The following is a 9738-nucleotide window of genomic DNA, read 5'->3' on the forward strand; positions in this document are numbered from 1 at the left end:
TGTTTGGGGATAGAATATAAAGTTTGTAAAAAATCATGTACATGGAAAGTCCCCATAAAACATGAAAACACAACATTTGTGTGTGGATAAATTTAATTGTTTACTGTATCTTATGTGTCTTATATTTAAAATGTAACTGCAACGACCTTGCAGTGGAAGTACAAAAAACTAAATACCATTTTGTGTGTAAATCTTAAAGACTGCAAAAATCATTCCAAAATCAATATTCAGAGAACGGACAGCAGTTACTGCACAGAATGAAATGCATCTTCAAATGTGGCTCAACAATACTATTCTCATATACCCTATGTATCAAAACCCTACAAAATCAGACATCATCAACACTGATGACTTCAGTCAGAAACATTCTAAGAATAGTTTTCTATGATGTTTACCAAGATTTTTTTTCATTCTATGTACTGTGAAAATTTTATTAAAATAATTATGTGATTAAACAACAGATTTTTTAGTTTACAATCCATTTAATTTGGAAAATGAATCACATTTACAGTTCAATATTACACAAATTACAACATCTCTAATATTATTAATTGTAGTCAATTAAAAAAAGCGGAAGGGGGGATTTTCTTGTGAATAGTTTATTTTTAAAAAATGGCAGAGATTTCATGACAACGTCAAATTAAAACATAAAAAAAATAAGTTTCTCCTGGTTTCACTTGCAGTATCGGTCAGCCTTCATCTTTGCTCTCCTAAAAAAGAAGAAGAAAAAAAAAACATTTTAATAATGTAGTAATGTTAGCATATTCACAATGTTTCATACACCATCTTCTATAATAAATCATCCAATAGGGTATATCAACATGACAACTTTTCTTCCATCTAAGGATGAGCTAAATTAGCAGGCTACATTCATTTATTACTCAGTATGAGGTTTGTCCTCAGAGGTCTTACCTGTCCAGCAGTGCCTCGTGGAATTTTCCATCTGTTCTGGCTACTTTCAGAGTACCGCTGTCTTCCTCATTCACCCTCAGCTTCCGATCCTGAAAACTCTGGAACTTCTTCCTGTAGGCAAACATTCACATAAACATTTATTTGACTGAATGCTCAATAAACAGCACAGCTTCTGAATCTTACTGAAGGTAAAAAATAGGCCAGTCACGATCATGAACTTTGAGCTGATGTCTGATTTTCATACAAATAATTGCAATTAATGATTTAATGCTGTTTTTTTTCCATGTCACTTACAGTGTAAGTTACTTTTTTTTTCTTCTTGGAATTGTATAATATATGATAATAAAATGATATTAAAAAAGGCCCAATGTGATTTACTTTGATGCTGTGAAAATGAATATGTATACGATTAATATATTACAATATAATACATACAGCGCAGTCTGATTAAACCCACAAACCTTCATTTTGCATGAAGAAAGACTTTGACTATCTTTATGTACTTTAGTTTACAACAGTGTTTTTTATATTCTTTGGCAAAAAGTGGTTGAAATTTAAACTGCCCAATTATTACGGTTGCCTCAAATAATTGTGATTAGATAGAATAACCACGATTAGACAATCAATCAATAACCGTGACAGGCCTAGTAATAAAAGCAAGCACTCACACGTAGTTGATCTCACAGTTCTTGACATTACCCCTGTCTTCATCAGCAATATCGTCTTTACTCTTCACCTCTCTTTCTATGGATGAACGGATCTGTGGAGGACAGATAAGCATGAAAAATAATGTTAATATTTATTCCAGGAAAAAGTCAAGTGTAATTTAAAAGCAATATTCTTGTGTTCAGATAAAATACATTGTCTGTGAATCATTCTGTCCTTCAGACAACAACAACAGAAAAACCATTAAGCAATTCATCTTGTGTTGACTGAGTTCAGGAGAGATTCACCTTGATCATCTCCTTATCTCCAGCTGTCTTGTTTTTGGCCACTATGTCTCCGCTCTCACTGTATGAGATGAAACAACTGTTTGCAGCAAGCAAGGCCATTTTACGCTGCGGAGAAGAAGAAACAAGAAACGGTAAAAGCTGAATTCGTACCACCAACATTATTTTCATTGTGACTGGTGAATTGATTTGACTGCCAGAATTACTCACATCCTGAAACACTGGTTCCCACTGTTCTCTGGAGCCGATGGCATCTGATCGACCAATCACAACACCATCTGAGCTTATACCTAAATACTTCCCATAGCCTGACTTCAGCGCTATCCTTGAAACCAGCAAAACAGATGAGAAAAGTTAGTCACATGATCGATTCAAAAATTACCTATAGAATAATACATGGCACTTATGATTATACATTTTAAGGTGCTGTTAGTAATTGCAGTTAGTAATTAATTTTTAACTTCATGCACCCATCCCTACTCAGAACACCTAGTTATGGATATGATCTTTACCTGGAGTCTGAGAGTCTGATGGCAGTGAACTGTTCAGGAGGATCTGGACCTTCCTCCTCTGTGAACATAAGACATTTTTTTTTTAAACTTGTGTACAATACCATTCAAAAGTACCATTCAAGAGTCATTGATTTGATCAAAAATACAGTAAAAAGTAATATAGTGAAATATTACTATTATTATAAATAAACTTCTATACTAGTAAGCGAAAACTAAAATAATAATAATAAGTGCATTCCTATGCGCATTTGATTCCATCTAATTCAGACATTTGGGGTCACCAATAGCAAAAAGAATCCATGATAGCGATTCTATGACTTCACAAAAGAGGAAAAAAATATTGAGATTGATTAGTTGGTCAGATCAGAGAAAGATGTCAAATTTGCCATCTCTCCCTCAGCCGTTCTATTAGAAACACTCACACAGCAGCGTTAACTAGTTTTCTTTGTGTTATATAAAGTATAGTGTAATAAATGTACATATAAATGTGCTGATTTGCTGCACAAGAAACACTTATTCGTATTATCAATGTTGAAAACAGTTGTTCTGCTTAATATTTTTGTGGAAACTGAATTATATTTTCAGGATTGTTTATGAATAGAAAGTTGAAACTACAGCATTCCTTTTGTAACATTATACATGTCTTTACATGTCTTTAAAATTTAAATGCATCCTTGCTGAATAAAAGTATTCATTTCCTTTTTTTTAATCATCTTACTTTACCTCAAATCTAGTCTGAATTATAACTGAATATTTTTATGGCATCAAAGTTTTAATGGCTAACTATTTAAAATAACAAAGCTCAAAAGATTTGCTATTAAATATAAAATACAGAGAACAAAGAAAGGCCTTGTAACTATAAACTACTTGACAATAATTTATTATACCTATGGGGTCTTGCAGTATTTACAGTACTTTTTTTTCAACCAATGAATGCCTGAACAAAAGAGCAAACCCGAAAGCTAATATTCTATTCCACCTGCTGTGAACTCATGAATTATCTAAGATATTGAATACTGCAAGAGCACTCCAGTGATATGCTCAAAAAGTTACAGGATATAGTGTGTGTGTGTGTGTGTGTGTGTGTGTGTGTGTGTGTGTGTGTGTGTGTGTGTGTGTGTGTGTGTGTGTGTGTGTGTGTGTGTGTGTGTGTGTGTGTGTGTGTGTGTGTGTGTGTGTGTGTGTGTGTGTGTGTGTCTACCACATTTCTGGCCTGGAGAGGTGTGGTAATCATACAGATGCATTGGTCATGAAGTGGGTATCAACAACAGTTACAGTCATTCTTTTCCTAATTTCAGGTTTCAACCACTAAATTATATTGATTTTGGGGAGCATGCACATATTCAATCATGGTGCTTCCAGAGTGATGTAGAGACTGATCCTTACAGCCAACGGTCAGTGAAAAGCAGAAAATGAAGCTGGAAAGAAAACAATCGTAAACAACTCCTTCTGGTGACTGAACTATGAAATTGCTCGGTGCTCTGCATGAATGGCTGCGGTAATAGCAACTGACGATCCCTAACATTATTCAGGTTTTTAAATCCCTCCATACTGAGAGCAACAGAGAAACAGCAGCACCTAGCCATCTCTACTTTTGAGACTTATTTGTTCCGCACTATTAGAGGGACCTTTCCAATTTAAAAGGCAATATAAAAGCCGCATGGCAGAAAAAAATACAGTGCAGTATAATTGCACAGAAAGAATTGCTTGTTGCCTAAAAGTACAGCAAATATATCTTGTAAAGTATATTTTTAAAAACATAGACCTTAAGAATTCAATATTTCAGGTTCTAGTTTATGTAAAATAACATTTTCTCCTTTCAAATCTCACCACTACATCAACCCTCTGGGGACTAAGGGGACTACATTTGGGCTTATAAACCATATGTAATGGGGATGGAATCCATGTGTTTGGTATCTATGGATTCAGAAGACCCTAAGCTAACATAAGAATGCATGTTATGTGTTTATAAAGGAAGTATGGGTAAAAAAATTTTTACAATAAACTAGAGAATTTCAAAAACTGAACATCAAAAACTGAAAATTACTGAAAATCACACCTCACACAACAATAGTGAACAGTTTTTGAACAAAAAATATATTTTTCAAACCCTTTGCTTGACAGACATTTGTAATTGTTCAATCAAAAGAGTTAAGAACAATGAACAATTTCGTTATTGTGAAACAGCTGTCAGCTTCGGATTTCTCGTCACTTTCCAGTAATTGTTCCAGAGCTTGTTCTGAGGTAAATCTAAAATTGCTAAAACAATACTGCTATAATTGCTAATATGCTAATATATATATATATATATATATATATATATATATATATATATATATATATTATAATCGCTCTGTCTCTCTCTCATAAATCTCTGTGCGCTCTGTAATACTCCTTCTCCACTCGATGCGTCATATAACTTAGTATAGTACCATCCCTTGCAAGGCTACAGAGTCCTCAGATTAGAATACGTCATGGTAACCTTCCTCTGATTGGGTAAGAAAAATATTCCTCCCAGCGGCAGTTTTTCCATTGGTCTTTGCGAGTGGAATATTCCTAACAACATCGCTTTCATTGGCCTTATACGCAGTGGTATTACGCAACAAGGAAGTGTGTATACCATATACCATTGTTTTCAGCGGAATCTGACGGCAAAAAAAGACCACAACTCTCTATCCTTAATAGTTTTTAAGATAATTACACATTTGTAAAAGTATGCCATTTTGGGCGGTACCGCCCAATCCGTCCCCAGAGGGTTAATGCACTTGTGCATCATATTTAAATGTAGGGAAGGGAGTTTGGAGAGGCTAGTGATAGCAAGCTAGCTTTGAAAGCAAAAGATCCCACCTTACCTTCAGAGCGTCTCCAAACCCACACCTCCTTCAAAACACATGAACGCACACAACCAGAGCAGAGTCTGCAAAGCGTCACGAGACTGTGTTGATTAAATCACCTCATGTCTCAAAGCACATAACCTTACAATAATAATGAATGTAAACACCTTAAAGAGATCTGACTTGTACCACCTGACCTGACTGCTGTAGATTCATTTTGTCGTTGATAGTGTTGCCATAAAAATGCATAATTTCTGAGTCTGAGGACATGAACAGCTCTGAGTAGAACATCACAGGTTGCCATCTCTTAATTACGGTTATTACGACAAGGCACAAACGCAGAATAAGCTTGCTGTTTTGGTTCAAGAGGAACTGTAAAAGGCAGATGTTTTTTTTTTTTTTTGCGGTGCTCAGTGACTGTCTGTCTACAACTCTGCATAGCCTTACAGAACACGCTGAAGACGTGTGATGTCTGCGTGGAGGTATGAAAATACATAGGTTGACAAGCAGGTAGGACATCCTATCAATGCATTCGGACCGAATGCAATGATTGGACGAACATTTTTTGGCCCCGAGACTTCCACAGAAGATATATATATACATTTTTTAAATATTTAGACCACTTTGATTATTGATTGCTATTAGGATGAGGAGAGTTTCAACGAGTATAACAAAAAGTGTTTATGAAAAAAACTGCCTACCCTTTCTTTAAGTTTAAGGGGTCATAATTTGTTTTTTTTATGATTTAAATAGGTTCCTTATATTACCGGTAGTCAAAGTTGTTTGCACAAAAGATTATTCCTCTGTCTGAATTGCTCCATTTTAGTTCTGCGTCTACTTTAAGTCTTGCCAGTAAACAGCAATTAGTTAAATTGATGTGATGGACTGTTACTTTGTAGAGGAAAGAATACAAATACACATGTAACAAATGTGTTTCTGATGTCATTGAAGTTCACCAGATAGGCCTACAGATTTTTTGACAGTGGACATTCTTTGTAACCCAAACCCGCTACTAATTTGCTCAACTAGCCTATAACTTTTTACAGTCACCAAGGCATCAAAATGGACAAATTTTTATTTTTTTTATGGAATATTGTCAAACAACAACATAAGTCCAATCAGTTCCCGATGAACAAAATCAAATCCCGTCCTACGGTCCTACTTTTTTCTTGTTCAAGAATAGGGTTGGGTACCGAAACTCGGTGCCAATAGGGAACCGGTTCCGACGTAAACGGTAGTAACCAGACCGAATAAGAACGAAAATTTCGGTGCCTGATTTCGGTGCCTAACTTCATTAGGCACACACGCACACACACACGCAAGGTCTCTCGCTCTCTCCCTCTCCGCCGTGCCCTTGCGTGTGCTACACAGTTTGGAGCACAGTTTCTTCTGTCTCGCATGCGCGCCCTTTCTCGCAAGGTTTGGCTGCATTTCACGTGTAAAATTACGTGTCAGAACGCCCTCTGGGTGTGCCGATAGTCTAAAGGCTTGTTCGACTTCATGCAGCTCTGCGCAGACCGATCGGCGGCTGACTTGAAGCAGTGCATGCCGGTTAGAAATGTTGTCCGACTTGATACAGCGCCGACGCCACGTGACTGTGACGTATGCCATCAAAATACCGCGAGAGCGATTCGAGAGCAGCCGGAGAACTCAGCCAGCGCAGCTTCTGAAGAGCGGCTGCTCGGGGCTGCACGAGCTCTGATGACGACACAGCTGTTCCACGATTGGCCGGATTCACCGCATGACAACGATCACGTGCGTTTCGTGTTTATTCTCACACCTTTAGTTCCACTAAAGCTCACAAATCAGTTTTTTATAACAGTAAACACTCTTTTCATGTAGTCGTGATGTTAGGCTATCTATTGTGTTATCTTTATCAAAATAAAAGTGATTATAAAACGTCGACTGCACTTCATTGATAGTGGCTATTTTGAACTTTATTCTTGTTCAAACAGATGCAGTATAAAGCAGTACATAAAGTATTGAATGAAAATGTGTCTGAAACATCTGTGCATTTGGCAAATATTGAATTTATTTCACTTCAGCTGTGGTAAAGTATACAAACACCACGTGAGCGGTTAGCTACTACGGGAACCAGAAAGTGTCCGACTTCACGTCTCCGTTTGCAGCTCCTCCCCGCCTGCACGCGGCTACTCTCGCCGATCGCTTACATCCAGCCGCAGCCGATGTCGAACACACCTTAAATCCCATGTAGAATCAAGCCAATTCATTGGCTGATGGCGCGGGCGCCGCATCGATGCACTTACGTCGTCATATTATGTTGGCGCGCGCGCGCGCCGCCATCTGCTCCTCAGATTTCTCTGCCGAAAAAGGAAGCTGGTCGGCAGCGCGAGGAGCTTGGCAGCGTCCCGTTCCCTATTGAGAGATATGTTACACCAGTAACCAGAGATGTTCTCTTTCATAGGTTCACTCAACGCTGCGTAGCTAAGAAGCAGTGGATTTGTATTTGTAGGCTGCTGTATCACGTGCCGTTTGAACTGACGCGCTACAGCGATCTGTCACATTTCAAAGAGCCAAAACGTTATTTATTGTGTGAATCTCGTAAAAATATTGACAGAATCTGACAGCTGTGGATTTGTTCCATATCAAAAGTAACCTTCTCTGTCTTGTCTGTCTGTCGGTGTCAGTGTCCTCTTTGCCCGCGATTTTTCTGTGTGAAAAGGGTCATTTGCGTGAGTCTCACGGTCAATGCGAGAGATTTGGCAGCTCTGCAATCTCCAGTATTGTTACATTGTTTGATACAATATTGTTTCATTTGATATTATGTAAATATGAATTTTTATTTTACATTGGTTTTATTATTACCATATGTTACTTGTATTTATATTGTTTAAAGATTTAAGTTAATATTGTGTCCAGTTTGGCCCTGTAAATTAAAGGGTATTATTTTTTGATAAAGTGTGTGCGGTTTCATTTTCTTAAGTACCGATTTAAGAACCGTTTAAGCACCGGAACCGTTTAAAAAATACCGAGTAGGTACTGGAATCGGATAAAACCCAACCGATACCCAACCCTATTCAAGAAGCTGTTTCACTTGGATACTCATCACAATAGGGAAGAAAACACTATCATAACATTTTTCATGTCGACTTTAAGAAAAAGTATGTTAAAACGCTGGAGTGAAAAAAAATTGTCTTGAGTGAGTACTATTAAGAGTAAGAAATATGATGTATACATGTGTACAATAATTTCTTAAATTATGTTTAATGATTTTGTGTCCAAAATCAAAATGGTTTCAATGATTTTCCAGTGTGTCCTTTTGTTTTTTGTACGCTTTGTATTTCTACCCATGTTTTTTCTCTCTCTTTGTATTTGTATTGTGTAAAGTACCTAAAGAAGCTGCTTTAAAGGCACTAAATAAAATAAAGTTTATTATTATTAATAATATTAAAATAATAAACAAAATAGGATCTGAACGTTTTAAATAGCAAAACTGAGCTGCCTTGCAACTGCAACGTTTCAGGAGTAGAATAAAGCAGATAGAATCAGCACCTTTATGTGGCGCTCCTACAGTGAAGAGTCCAGTGTCCAGTGCATGAATGTAGGAGTTGCTGTGCATCTCTATGGCCACTGAGCCTGTGATCTCACCAAAACTCTTCACTGACCACCATCCTCCTGATGAGACACATTCAGAAACACGCATCATACAAAGATAAAGCTATGAGGCAGATCATACAGCATTTACAAAGGCAGAAACTGCACTAGTCAATTCTATCTATCCATCTAAGTTATACACGATAATTTACAACTCAATGGGCAAAGTGACAACACACACCAACAACATCCAGCTTGTCGTCTTCATCTTCTCTTTTTCTCTTCTTGTCCTTCTTTTTCTTCTTTCTGCACAATATGGAAGTCCCAGGTCATTTACATTAGCGGAAATAATGGTGATATAACATAACTCTTTTACAGCAAAGCTATTTACATTAATTAGAGCAATAAATGTATATAGAATAGATACATTTTCATGAACGCAAAACGGAAAGAAAGCCTTACTTCTTATCGTTTAACCCTTTTAGCACCAGTTTGGTAGACTTTACGTGTGAGTACTCTGTCATGATCACACAAGATTTAAGCAGTTTTTCTCTTTATGTGGGATGTCATACGTTGTTATTCATTCCAGCAAAGAGTTTTCCAACAGATCTGCGTGCATACGGTGGCCGAGAGGACCGCACTAAAGACGCGGCTGGAGGAAAGTGCGACACCAAACGGTCGGAGAACGCACTGCATACTCTTCTTCTTCTTTGGGGTTTTACGGCAGCCGACATCCAATAAGTTGCATTGCTGCCATCTTTGGAACTAGCACCTTAGTGCATAGACATAATAAATACATAGACGCCCTATTGGCCGCTGGAACGTACGTCAACGGCGCCGCCATGTTGGGGATGGCAACTTTCCCATACCTCTCATACCGGGAATTGAGAAAAATGCATCCTTTGTGCGCTGTTTGGGGCTGTACACAACGCCACACAATTGAAAACAGCTTTCGGGGAATTACCTTTCACAAGC

General features: G+C 37.5%; 1 protein-coding gene across 1 annotated transcript; it reads right to left on the reverse strand.

The window, feature by feature from the left end:
• Positions 1-590: 590 nt before the first annotated feature.
• On the reverse strand, positions 591-9370 carry frg1 (FSHD region gene 1). Its single transcript, XM_056256756.1, has 9 exons — positions 9226-9370; positions 9005-9069; positions 8722-8844; positions 2375-2432; positions 2073-2187; positions 1866-1970; positions 1581-1672; positions 913-1023; positions 591-710 (listed from the first exon to the last, which is right to left on the reverse strand). Exons 1-9 carry the CDS (start codon positions 9285-9287, stop codon positions 674-676), a joined length of 768 nt encoding a protein of 255 aa, XP_056112731.1. The 5' UTR covers positions 9288-9370; the 3' UTR covers positions 591-673.
• Between the last annotated feature and the right edge of the window lie 368 nt (positions 9371-9738).

Source organism: Rhinichthys klamathensis, unplaced genomic scaffold (assembly GCF_029890125.1).
Source record: "Rhinichthys klamathensis goyatoka isolate OS25496 unplaced genomic scaffold, OSU_Roscu_1.1 h1tg000133l_1, whole genome shotgun sequence".
NCBI lineage: Eukaryota > Metazoa > Chordata > Actinopteri > Cypriniformes > Leuciscidae > Rhinichthys > Rhinichthys klamathensis.